General features: G+C 36.9%; 1 protein-coding gene across 1 annotated transcript; it reads right to left on the reverse strand.

Annotated features, from left to right (window-relative positions):
• Positions 1-4,397: 4,397 nt before the first annotated feature.
• On the reverse strand, positions 4,398-5,315 carry LOC135231887 (olfactory receptor 4A47-like). Its single transcript, XM_064289091.1, is given in 1 exon segment — positions 4,398-5,315. A coding segment is annotated over 1 exon segment (918 nt).
• Between the last annotated feature and the right edge of the window lie 8,150 nt (positions 5,316-13,465).

Here is a 13,465-nt window from a genome sequence, read left to right on the forward strand (position 1 = left end):
AATCATTTAATATTTTCTCCATAGAATTCTTAAATATTGCAACTGAAGTCTTGAATTTTTCTTTAGCTCTTTCAGCTTGAAAAGTGATAAGCCTGTTCTTCCCTTTTGTTTTTCTATCTCTAGGTCTTTGTACATTTCATGATACTTTACTTTGTCTTCTCAAGCTGGCCTTTGAAATTGTCTGTTCAACTCTTCATCATTCATTAGCCATTAGAAAAACACGGATGAAAACTACAATGGGAAATTATGTCACCCTGACATTACTGGAACTAATAAAAATAAAAACAGAAAATAACAAAAGTTGGAGAGGTTGTGGGGAGATTGGATCTCTGATGCATTACTGGGGGGAAATGTAAAATATGGTGCCTCCTTGAAATCCTAGAAATAAAATACCATACAATCTAGTAAGCCTATTCTGAGGAATATATCCTAGAGAAATAAAAACTGTGACAAGAATAGACATATGCACACTCATGTTCATTGCAGCGTTATTCGTAACAGAAAAAAATGGAAGCAACCTATGTGCCCATTGGCAGATGAATGGATAAACAAATTATGGTACATACACATATTAGAATTCTACATAACAATAAAGAACAATGATAAATCCTCAAAACATCTCAGAACATGGATGAATCTGGAGCACATTATGCTTAGTGAAATTAATCAATCAAAAAAGGATGAATACTGTATGAGACCACCCAAGAAAATGTTTATACACATACAAAAAAAAACCAATCTGATGATTACGAGGGAGGAGAGAGATGTGTTGGGAGAACCACTAACTAGACAGTAGACAAGTGTTAACTTTGGTAACGGGGAAGACAACACACCATAGAAGGGAAGTTGGTATATCTTGACTAAGGCAAAGTCTTAGAAGCTTCCTAGAGAAACCCAAACACCTTGAGGAACAGAGTTACCGGTGTTGAGGGCTGGGGGCCATGGTCTCTGGGAACATGTGGCACAATTGGCATAACATAGCTCATAAACAAAAGGTTTTAAATCCTGCTTTGCTGAGTAGTGGCACCTGGGGTCTTAAAATCTTGTGAGCGCCCTCTAAGATACATTTGCTGATCCCATCCTGTGTGGAGCAAAGGAGAGTGAAGAAAATCAAACACTTAAGGACAATATTAGTCCAAAGAACTAATGAACCGCAGCCTTTATCAGCCTGATCCCAGAATAATTAGCTGGTCCTGGCTACCGCTACTGCCTGCTCTGACAAGGATCACAATAGAGGATCCCAGACAGAGCGGGAGAAAAACGTAGAGCAAAATTCAAATTCACAAAAAAGACCAGACTTACTGGTCTGACAGAGATTTGAGGAACCCCCAAGACTATGGCCCCTAGACACCCTGCTAACTCAGAACTGAAGCCAATCCTGAAGTCCATGTTTCAGCCAAGTTTTAGACACACCTATAAAACAAACAGTAACACATGTGAGGAACATGCTTCTTAGTTCAGTCAATTGCAGGAGACTAAATGGGTAACCCTCCCCCTCCGGCCTAAAAGCAAAGATAAGAAGGCAGGAAGGGACAAGAAAAGTGTAGGAATGGACAAAGGGTACCAGGGGTTTAATGGGGAAGAAGGAGAGGGTTGACACTTCATGGGAATTACAACCAAGGACACAAAACAATTTATGTATAAAATTTGAGTGAGAAACTAATTCATGCTGTCAACTTTCAGCTAAAGCACAGTAAAATTTAAAAAGATTTAATCACATGTAAACAGATATAGCATCGTTTGTGGTAGACACAGACCTGAGTATGGTAGATACAGATATCTGAATGGTTGGATACAGATCTGTCTGTGGCTAGACACAGACTTATGGTTTGTCAGACTTAGACCGTTATGTGTTCACATATTGACTCATGTGTGATCAGATATAGACCCCTGTGTGGTCAGATACAGACACTTGCGTGTTTATATATAGACCCACGTGTGACCTTAGACCCATGCGTAGACAGATACAAAAATGTTTTAAATGGGTGAGTAATAGGGGAGATTATCCCACCAGATGATATAAATACACATTAAAAATCTTTGATAACTGACATACTGTGTTAGTGGTAGAGAGTTGAAAAAAAAAAAGTAGAAGAAATGGTGAAAAGACTGAATGAACACAAATAATTTACAAAGGTTATGGAGGAAAATCTATGTCCCAGACACTGTGAAAGAAAAAGAAAGCACAAAGACAACTAAGGAGTAACCCTGCCTTCTGCTGACTTATACACTATGAACATAGACAGCAGACCAAGATTTTTGTATACCACTCCATAACTATGCAAATTTGAAAATTAACTAAATTCCCAGAAGTGGAGAACTTAGTTATGCTAACTCCGGTTCAACCAAATCTCAATATTATTTGGTAAATAATGGTATTTTTTTTTTTTTTTAGGAAGAGTTTGAGATGATATAAGAAATATCCTTGTAATGATATTAGGAATAAAAATAAGGTTACAAAGTCACATACACTGTGTGTTTTTCCAGTGAAAAAGGCCCTGTCTTCCGTGCCCTTAACCCTTCATGAAACCAAACTAATATGGAAGGCAGGGACCATAGGTTTCTTTGATCATATGTTCCTACAATATTGGGGATAGGTAATATTTTATTTTAAACCTGATTCAGAGAGAGAAAGGTTCACAAAGATTTTATGATTGAGACCTTTGTGAAACAGAACAGTATATTCTGATCTCTGTATTACCTAATAATCTGCATTCCCTTAGTAATGGAGGTAAGAATGGAGGCAGCAGGAATTGTCAACATCTTTCCTGACATTGAAATCATGTAAAATAATCCAGTGTCAATTTCTGTATTTTATATTTGAAACTCATCGATTATGTTTTTTTTCTACTTTTATGTATGAAAGGCAGGGCCTTTGTCCCCATTAAAAAGTCATGAGACACTATAAACAAGAAGGAGATGGGGGTATTAAAAATAATAAAGCTATCATCAGCTACTTTAAACTCTCAGGGACGATGAATGGATCATCTTTAGAAAAATATAATGTGAAACAAAGCTGCTCCACTTAAGGAAATGAGATGATTTCCCATTTGGGAAAAAAAAGTAAGATTTAGTCATTTATCTGCCTATCTGCCTTGTTCATTTTGATTCTTTTTGTATATTTAACCTTCTTATGATTGTTATGAATAATAGCAGGTTTCTAGGGTGGTAAATGGCTACATGCTCAACTAGTAACAAAAATCAGTTCAAGCACAATCAGAGGTGCCTCAGGAAAAAGTTCTGGAGATCTCTGTCTGAAAGTTCAGAACCATGAAAACTCAGAGGGGTGCAGTTCTACTATATAATACATGGGGTCGCCATAAGTCAAAATTGACCCAAATGTAACTCAATGATTAATGTTAGAACTCTGAAGCCGCCTTCCTCTTCAACCTCAACATACTAAGCAAAATAAGCAAAACTAAATATCCAAAAAACCTTACTGATACAAAAATAAAAATATATAGTTCAAAAGTTAATATGGACTATCTCTGTGCAGGGAAGTGTCTTAGTCATCTAGTGCTGCTATAACATAAATACCACAAGTGGATGGCTCTTGCAGTCTAGTAGGCTAGAAGTCCAAATTCAGAGTGCCAGGTCAAGGGGAATGCTTTCTCTCTCTGTGGGCTCTGTAGGAAGATCCTTGTTATCAACCTTGCCCTGGTCTACGAGCCTCTCAGTACAGGGTCCAAAGGACATGTTCAGCTCCTGGCGCTATTTTCTTGGTATTATGAGGTCCCTTTGTCTCTCTACTGTCTTCTCTCTTTTATATTTCAAAACAGGTTCATTCGAGAAACAGCCTAAAATTTTAAACTGAATCCTGCCTCATTATTATAACTGCCTCTATTTCTGCCTTACTAATAGAGGTAGGATTTATAACACATAGGAAAATTATATCGGATGACAAAATCGTGAACAATCACACAATACTGGGAATCACGGCATAGCCAAGTCGACACACATTTTTCTAGGACACAATTAAATCCATGACGGGAGGGTTGAATCATGTTTTTACATCTTATTTTATTATTGTGAAATGAGGCCTATTAATTCTGAAAAAGGTTTAAATGTACTTAAGAAAGAGACATCAGAAAATTTTCCATCAACTAAAATAAATTTCTGGTATTAACTGTAGTATAACTCATCACATAGACTATAAATCTATAGCCTCAATGAAACCGTTTTATGCCCCCCCAAAATGACTCGTATTTGTCAAGAAATGAAAATCTTAAAAATATATTTTGAACAAAACTAGTCATTGAAGTATACACATAATAAATATTTTTAATCATTTATAAGTTACTAAATGGGAAGAAAGTTTTACCACACTTATAATTACACAGGGCATTTCTGAAGGAGGAGTTTTTAATTGAAAGTAGATGATGCATTTATCTTCCAGATCATTTGCGTTTTCTGGTCCAGATCTTCTTCATGGCGTTTTTCATCTCTGCATTTCTCCGAGTATAGATTAAGGGGTTCAACATAGGAGTGATGACAGTGCAAAATACAGTCAAAATTTTATCTATTGGTAAGGTAGAGGGAGGTCTCACATACATAAAAAGACAAGGGATAAAGAAGAGGGCCACTACAGTGATGTGGGAGCCACAGGTGGATAAGGCTTTGCGCCTCTCTTCCTGACTAAGATTCTTCAGGGAATGTAGAATGACTCCATAGGAGATGAGTAACACCGTAAAAATGACCACACATATTGCCCCATCATCGGCAACCACAGTGAGACCAATGATATAGGTGTCAGTGCGGGCAAGTTTTAATAAGGGGTACATGTCACAGATGAAGTGGTCTATGACATTGGGGCCACAGAAGGGAAGGTTGTAAATAAAGAGAAGCTGAACTACAGCATGCACAAAACCTCCAATTCAGGCCACCAACAGCAGCAGAGCACATACCCATTGGCTCATGATCATCATATAATGCAGGGGTTTACAGATAGCCATGTAGCGGTCACAAGCCATGACCACCAGAAGTAAAACCTCAGCACCACCAAATAAGTGTCCTATAAAAAGCTGAGTCATGCAAGCTTGGAAAGAAATGGTTTTCTTCCCATAGAGTAAGTCTATAATCATGTTTGGGGTAACTGTAGTAGAATAAACAGCATCCATAAATGATAAGTAGCCAAGAAAGAAGTACATAGGGGCATCTAGTAGTGGGCTGACCACCACAGTCACAACAATGAGGAGGTTGCCCACCATTGTCACAATGTAGATGAACAAAAACAAAACAAAAAATATTTTCTGACTCTGGAGATTCTGAGTGAGGCCCAAGAGGACAAATTCAGTCACATTGTTCCTTTGTTCCATAAGTTCTTCTGTGTATCCTTATTTCAGAGTTCAGAACGAATTTACCTGTAAATATATGATGAGTAGTGACTTTTTGAAATCTCCAGTTAACTTGTTTATTCATTCAACAAATAGGCTTAATGATTTACCAGGCTCCATCACTGTCCCAGATAAGATTGCAAGGCTGATTTATTAAAACATGGTCCTTGACTTCAGTGATCGTAGACTAATTGAGAGGCAAATTACAAATATGCATGGGAAAAGTAGAGGTTATTAAATATTGGGACTGTCATACTAATTTCCATCTGGAAGAAAATAAAATTGTATCTATAGCTAGTACAATAAACAAAAATAAAATAGAAATCCCGTTAAAATTTAATGCTAAAATAAAGTACAATTTATATTTATTTTCAAGTCAGTAAAATAAATTATTTTCTACATTCTAGGAATAGAAAAATCTTCCTAACAACTGAAATCCCAATTAGACATATTTCAAAAATTTTAAAAGGATTTTTAAATATACAATAAACACAGTCTATAGACAAAAATACCTTGGCAGAAAATATGTCTAAAATAGACAAGTAATTCTAACTAGTTAATCACAAAAAGACGAACACCTAATAGAAAATATGTCTAAAATAATTCTAACTAGTTAACCAGAAAAGGAGAAACAACCTAATGGCAAAGGATATAAACAAGTGATTAAAAGAAGAGTACATCCAAATGGCCAACAAACATATGATAGGATGCTGAAACTGACCTATAAATAGTGAAACGTAAAATAAAATAACAGATATCACTCTACACCCATTACATTGACAAAAAAGCTTTTAAAAAATATTAACAGCTATAACTGGCAAAAACAGAGAAAAGGGCCTTCTCTTCCATTGCTAGTAAAAATGTTAATTTTATAATATTTATCTAGCCATCTCTATCGAAAACAAAAATGCATTTACTTTTTGTCACAACAGTTACACTCTTTAAAACCTATTCATGGGAAGTAAGGCAACAGTACCTAGAATATACTCATGGTATATTTTTGCTGCATTATCTATAATGGCATTAAATAACAAACAGGAAAGAAAAATAATTTAAGTGAATTCCATTCAATAGAGAAATGGTTGAATATATCTAAAAAAAAAAAAATCCATTAAATGGAATAATGCATTTGAAAGAATGAATTAGAACTATGCTGGTACCATTAGAGAAATTCCTACAAGGTACTGTTGAGTAAGAGAGAAATGAGCATAAAACTACCCATAATATATTATCATAAAACAAAAATAAAAATATAAATGCATCAGTTTATAAATGTTTGTATATGATTATATAAGTATAGGAAAAATATGGAAGGGAACATTTTTGTTGTTGTTATAAACAGGTTACATTTATGCTGGCGATGTATGTGAAAGAATGAAATGATGAGAAGGCAGATTTCAAAACAAAGAAAACTGCACAAATTCAAAAAAATTATGTCAAAATATTATTGATATTCACCAGCTCTTTTATCTCTTAAAGTGATCCTAGGGATGATATTCAGATACTCTCTAAGTCTCTATTGACATTGACTTCAATATCAGACTTCATAATTCTGCCTGACCTCCTCTTCACAATATATGGATTGTCTGTGTTTCTAAGTATGGCCAAGCCTTCTGCATGTGCAGTAGGTTCCATAGTCTTTATTGCACTCAAAACGGTGCTCCTGTAACTGTCCCCTCCATTCTACATCATTAGTTTTCCTCTCTGTTTTGCATTATTCTGTCCACAAATTTATACAGTATAATATCTCCATTGGTTAAATAATCTATTCCCCAACTCTACATCTCTTTCAAGGGAGCAACCCAACTGTCTTTTCTTCTTTATAAAAAACACCCTCACCTTGCTAAATCTAATGGTTCATTACAATTTTTTTTCTTACCCAGCCTATCTTTCCTACAAATTAAAGTGATAGCTTGCTTGCATAACAGCATTTTAGGTTCTTGCATCACTTTCTAAGAATTCAAGTATTAACAAGCAATGCTTCAGAACACTACAGTTCATCCTACAATGATATTTAAAAATCTCTGCCCATTAAAATAGCCCCCAAATACTTACCCTTAAATTAGTTTCTAAGAACACTAATGTTAGAGAAAGTAAGTGTACTCTGGGTCTTTATTGGATGAAAATATCCAAGAGAAAATTACAAAATTGAGTCAAAACTCATATATTTTATTGACCAAAAAGCATCTCTAACGCACCTGACTATTGGAATCACATAGAAGAATTTTCAAAAGTCTACGACATTCCAAGTCACACTACCAATGTGCTCTTGCATAATCTAAAGCCTAGTGAAGACTCCTATGTACAAAAACACGTCCTCAGGTACCTGCATAATGAGACAGTCATTCAGCACAAATTCTGGATTGTGGTGCTTCTTCTGTGTCCTAAAAGATAATATCTTCATGCCCTGATGTCATCTCTGTGAACACAGAGAGTAAGATGGTACATGCACCATATCTGGATCAAGAAATGTTTCCATGTGACCAACTATTTCCATGCTTCAAGAAGTCTGTCTCATCTCAGATGTTCAGAAAAACGATACCTTTTAAATTGTTGATATTTTCAAGATGGATATCAAAAATGGCCTGAAACCTGAGGGGGGCCCAAGATGGATGACTAGGTAGAAGCTACCTCGGATCCCTCTTGCAACAAAGGCTCGGAAAAACAAGTGAATCAATCACATACATGACAATCTACGAATGCTGACCATCAAACACAGATCTAAAGAGTTGACCTGAGTGACAGAGACTGAGAACGAACAACCACGGGGAAGCAGTGACTGTTTTCGAAGCCTGGAGCCAGCATCCCAGTCAGAAAACCTGGGTGCCAGGCTTTGAACTGGGCTCAAGGGAGCTGAGCACAGCATCCTGAGATGGCACAAACACAGGTCGCAGCCCTAGCCCCCAGAAGTGACCTCAGGGGAAGCCCAGCCAGTGCACGCAGGCAGCGCAGCAACGCGGCTGACAGGAGAAGTCATCAGGAGTCAGCGACTGGTTTTGGAGCCTGGAGTGTGGTGTCCCAGCCGGGAAACCTTGGCACTGGGCTTTGGACTCAGAGAAGAGGAACTGACCATGGCTTCTGAGACAGCACAAGCACAAGACGCGAGCCTGACCCTTGGGGACAATCTCGACCCAGCCAGTGCACACAGGCTACACAACCCTCGGGAATCTCAGATAAAACAGTCATCACCAAGCAAGATAAGTAACTTTGTCTATATTCGGGGGTGCTACTCTCTCCTATCTATCTGATCCCTTCCCTCTTCTTCCCAGGTGGCTTCATTAACATTGGAATTTCCTGAGCCAGAGAGTGAAGTGCTCTGTGGGGTTTTTTTGTTGTTGTTGTCTTTTCCTAACCCATTCTCCTGGCCTGAGAGAAGCAGCTACAAAAAACCCAGGGACCAAAAATCCTTCCCTGACTTTCCGAAATTGGACTAAAAATACAGAACCAGCTTCAGCCAAGCGTATGAGATCCACGGTATTGGGCTCTCATCCTTACAGGGAACAAGGTGGCTATTAAAATGCAAAGGCATTTCTGATAGGGATCTGACTGTAATTGTTTTAGCGGATTACTGGAAAGACAAGTTTCCCAGGCCTGATATCTCTGCTTATTAAACAGAGCCCTCACTGACCCTCAACAGGGAACTGAGGGCTGAAGCTCCACCCAGACCACCTAGCCTCCTGCCATAGGGGTCTGAGGATGGTGACACCTACAAATCAGCAGAGGTACATGAATTGGGTGCCTAAGGTACAGCTGCAGAGCCTACACACCAAAGTGCTTTGGGAATAGAGACACAACTACCTCACTGGCACTTGGGGGAAGCCTGTCAGCATCCTGCCCCCCTGGAGTGTGATCCCCTGCTGCTACTAGAATCTGGTGCACACAACTATCACCACTACTCCTCTAGGTGGAGAGGAGACAGTCTGCACCACACACTTGGTGACCCAAAATCAGATTCTACTCAAGAATAGTGAATGGACTCTTAGGCTTAAATATCTGGTAAGAGCCCAAATCAGCTGGTAATAGGACATAAGTGATTCAAGGGCTACAACAATTGAGACGGCACAATCTAGTAGTCCATCTACATATATTGAAAGAAAACAAAACAAGATAAGACTCAGTGAGCAAATATAAAATAAATCAATACAATATCTTATAAATGGCTCAGAGACAGCAGTTGATATCAAATCACATAAAGAAGCAGACCATGACTGCTTCTATAAATCCCCAAATTAAAGAATCAAAATCTTTCCCAAATGAAGATGCAATCCTGGAATTGCCAGATGCAGAATATAACAAACTAATATACAGAATGCTTCAAGACATCAGGGATGACCTCAGAAAAAGAAATATGGCAATCTAGAGAAAAAGCCAAGGAACACACTGATAAAGCAGTTGAAGAACTCAAAAAGATTATTCAAGAACATAGTGGAAAAATTAATAAGCTGCAAGGATCCATAGAGAGACAGCATTCAGAAATACAAAAGATTAACAGTAAAAAGAATTAGACAACTCAATAGAAAGTCAGAGGAGCAGAATCGAGCAATTGGAATGCAGAATGGGGGAAGTGGAGGACAAGGCAATTGACACCAATATAGTTGAAGAAAAATCAGATAAAAGAATTTTAAAAAAATGAAGAAACCCTAAGAATCATGTGGGACTCTATCAAGAAGAATAACTTGCATGTGATTGGAGTTCCAGAACAGGGTGGCATAACAGAAAATACAGAGAGAATAGTTGAAGGTCTGTTGGCAGAAAACTTCCCTAACATCATGAAAGATGAAAGGAAATCTCTCCAAGATGCTCATCGAACCCCACATAAGATTAATCCCAAAAGAAAACCACCAAGACATATTATCATCAAACTTGCCAAAACCAAAGATAAAGAGAAAAATTTAAAAGCTGCCAGGGTAAAAGAAAGGTCTCCTAAAAAGGAGAATCAATAAGAATAAGTTCAGACAACTCAGCAGAAACCATGCAGTCAAGAAGGCAATGGGATGACATACATAGAGCACGGAAGGAGAAACACTGCCAGCCAAGGATCATATGTCCAGCAAAACTCTCTCTCAAATATGAAGGTGAAATTAAAACATTTACCGATAAACACAGCTTACAGAATTTGCAAAAAAACAAACCAAAGCTACAAGAAATACTAAAGGAAATTGGTCAGAAAATCAATATCAGATACCAACACAACACAAGGTCACAGAACAGAACATCCAGATATCAACTCAAATAGGGAACTCACAAAAACAAATTAAGATTAATTTTAAAAAGAAAAAAATGCTCAAAACAGGGAATCATTGAAGTCATTATGTAAAAGACCACAATAATCAAAAAGAGGAACTTAATACAGGAGGCATAGAACTGCCATATGGAGAGGAAAACAAGGTGATATACGACGATACGAGTTAGGTTTTTACTTAGAAAAATAGGGGTAAATATTAAGGTAACCACAAAGAGGTACAACAACTCCATAACTCAAAATAAAAACCAAGAAAAACATAACAGTTCAGCAAACATAAATTCAACTACTATGAAAATGAGGAACACACAATTTACAAAGAAAAAGTCTCAGCAGAAAAAAGTAAGTGGAAAAATGAAATTGTCAACAACACACACAAAAAGGCATCAAAATGACAGCACTAAAAACATACTTAAGTATAATTACACCGAATGTAAGTGGACTAAATGCACTGATAAAGAGACAGAAAGTCTCAAACTGGATAAAGAAACACAATCCTTCTCTATGCTACCTACAAGAGACACACTTTAGACTTAGAGACACAAACAAACTAAAACTCAAAGGATGGAAAAAAATATATCAAGCAAACAACAAGCAAAAAAGAGCAAGAGTAACAATATTAATTTCTGACAAAATAGACTTTAAAGTTAAATCCACCACAAAGGATAAAGAAGGACACTGCGTAATGATTAAAGGGACAATTTGACCAGGAAGATATAACCATATTAAATATTCATGCACCCAATGACAGGGCTGCAAGATACATAAAACAAACTTTAACAGAACTGAAAAGTGAGATAGACACCTCCACAATTATAGTAGCAGACTTCAACACGCCACTTTCAGAGAAGGATAGGACTACCAGTAAGAAGCTCAATAGAGACATGGAAGAACTAATTACTACAATCAACCAACTTGACCTCATTGACTTATAAAGAACACTCCACCCAACGGCTGCAAAGTATACTTTTTTTTCTAGCGCACATGAAACATTCTCTAGAATACACTACATATTAGGTCATAAAACAAACCTTTGCAGAATCCAAAACATGGAAATATTACAAAACATCTTCTCAGACCACAAGGCCATAAAGTGGAAATCAATAACAGAAAAATCAGGGAAAAGAAATCAAATACTTGGAAACTGAACAATACCCTGCTGAATAAAGACTGGGTTATAGAAGATCTTAAGGAGGGAATAAAGAAACTCATAGAATGCAACGAGAATGAAAACACTTCCTATCAAAACCGCTGGGACACAGCAAAAGCAGTGCTCAGAGGTCGATTTAAATCGATAAATGCACACATACATAAAAAAGAAAGGGCCAGAATCAGAGAAGTGTCCCTACAACTTGAACAAATAGAAAGCGAGCAACAAAGGAATCCATCAGGCACAAGAAGAAAACAAATAATAAAAATTAGAGCTGAACTAAATGAATTAGAGAACAGAAAAACAATTGAAAGAATTAACAAAGCCAAAAGCTGGTTCCTTGAAACAAATTAACAAAATTGATAAACCATTGGCCCGACTGACAAAGAAACACAGGAAAGGAAACAAAAAACCCGAATAAGAAACGAGATGGGCCATAACGCAATGGACCCAACTGAAATAAAAAGAATCATATCAGATTAGTAAGAAAAATTGTATTCTAACAAATTTGCAAACGTAGAAGAAATGGATGAATTCCTAGAAAAACACTACCTACCTAAACTAACCCAATTAGAAGTAGAACAACTAAATAGACCCATAACAAAAAACGAGATTGAAACGGTAATCAAAAAACTCCCAACAAAAATAAAGCCCTGGCCAGGATGACTTCACTGCAGAGTTCTACCAAACTTTCAGAGAAGAGTTAACACCACTACTACTAAAGGTATTTCAAAGCATAGAAAAGGATGGAATACTACCTAACTCATTCTATGAAGCCACCATATCCCTGATACCAAAGCCAGGTAAAGACACCACAAAAAAGAAAAATACAGACCTATATCCCTCGTGAACATAGATGCAAAAATCCTCAACAAAATTCTAGCCAATAGAATTCAACAACATATCCAAAAAATAATTCACCACGACCAAGTGGGATTTATACCAGGTATGCAAGAGTGGTTTAGTATTAGAAAAACCATTAATGTAATCCACCATATAAATAAAACAAAAGACAAAAACCACATGATCTTATCAATTGATGCAGAAAAGGCAATTGACAAAGTCCAAACCCATTCATGATAAAAACTCTCAGCAAAATAGAAATTGAAGGAAAATTCCCCAAAATAATAAAGGGCATCTATACAAAGCCAACACCAACATCACTCTAAATGGAGAGAGCCTGAAAGCATTTCCCTTGAGAATGGGAACCAGACAAGGATGCCGTTTATCACCACTGTTATTCAACATTGTGCTAGAAGTCCTAGCCAGAGCAATTAGGCTATACGAAGAAATAAAGGGCATCCGAATTGGCAAGGAATAAGTCATATTATCTCTATTTGCAGATGGCATGATCTTATACACAGAAAATCCTAAGGAATCCCCCAGAAAACTGCTGAAACTAATAGAAGAGTTTGGCAGAGTCTCAGGTTATAAGATAAACATACAAAAATCACTTGGATTCCTCTACATTAACAAAAAGAACATCGAAGAGGAAATCACCAAATCAATACCATTCACGGTAGCCCCCAAGAAGATAAAATACTTAGGAATAAATCTTACCAAGATGTAAAAGACCTATACAAAGAAAAATACAAAGTACTAGTGCAAGAAATTAAAAGGGACCTACATAAGTTGAAAAACATAAATTGCTCATGGATAGGAAGAGTGAACATAGTAAAAATGTCTATTCTACCAAAAGCCATCTATACATACAATGTACTTCTGATCCAAATTCCAATG

This window comes from Loxodonta africana, chromosome 7 (genome assembly GCF_030014295.1).
Source record: "Loxodonta africana isolate mLoxAfr1 chromosome 7, mLoxAfr1.hap2, whole genome shotgun sequence".
Lineage (NCBI taxonomy): Eukaryota > Metazoa > Chordata > Mammalia > Proboscidea > Elephantidae > Loxodonta > Loxodonta africana.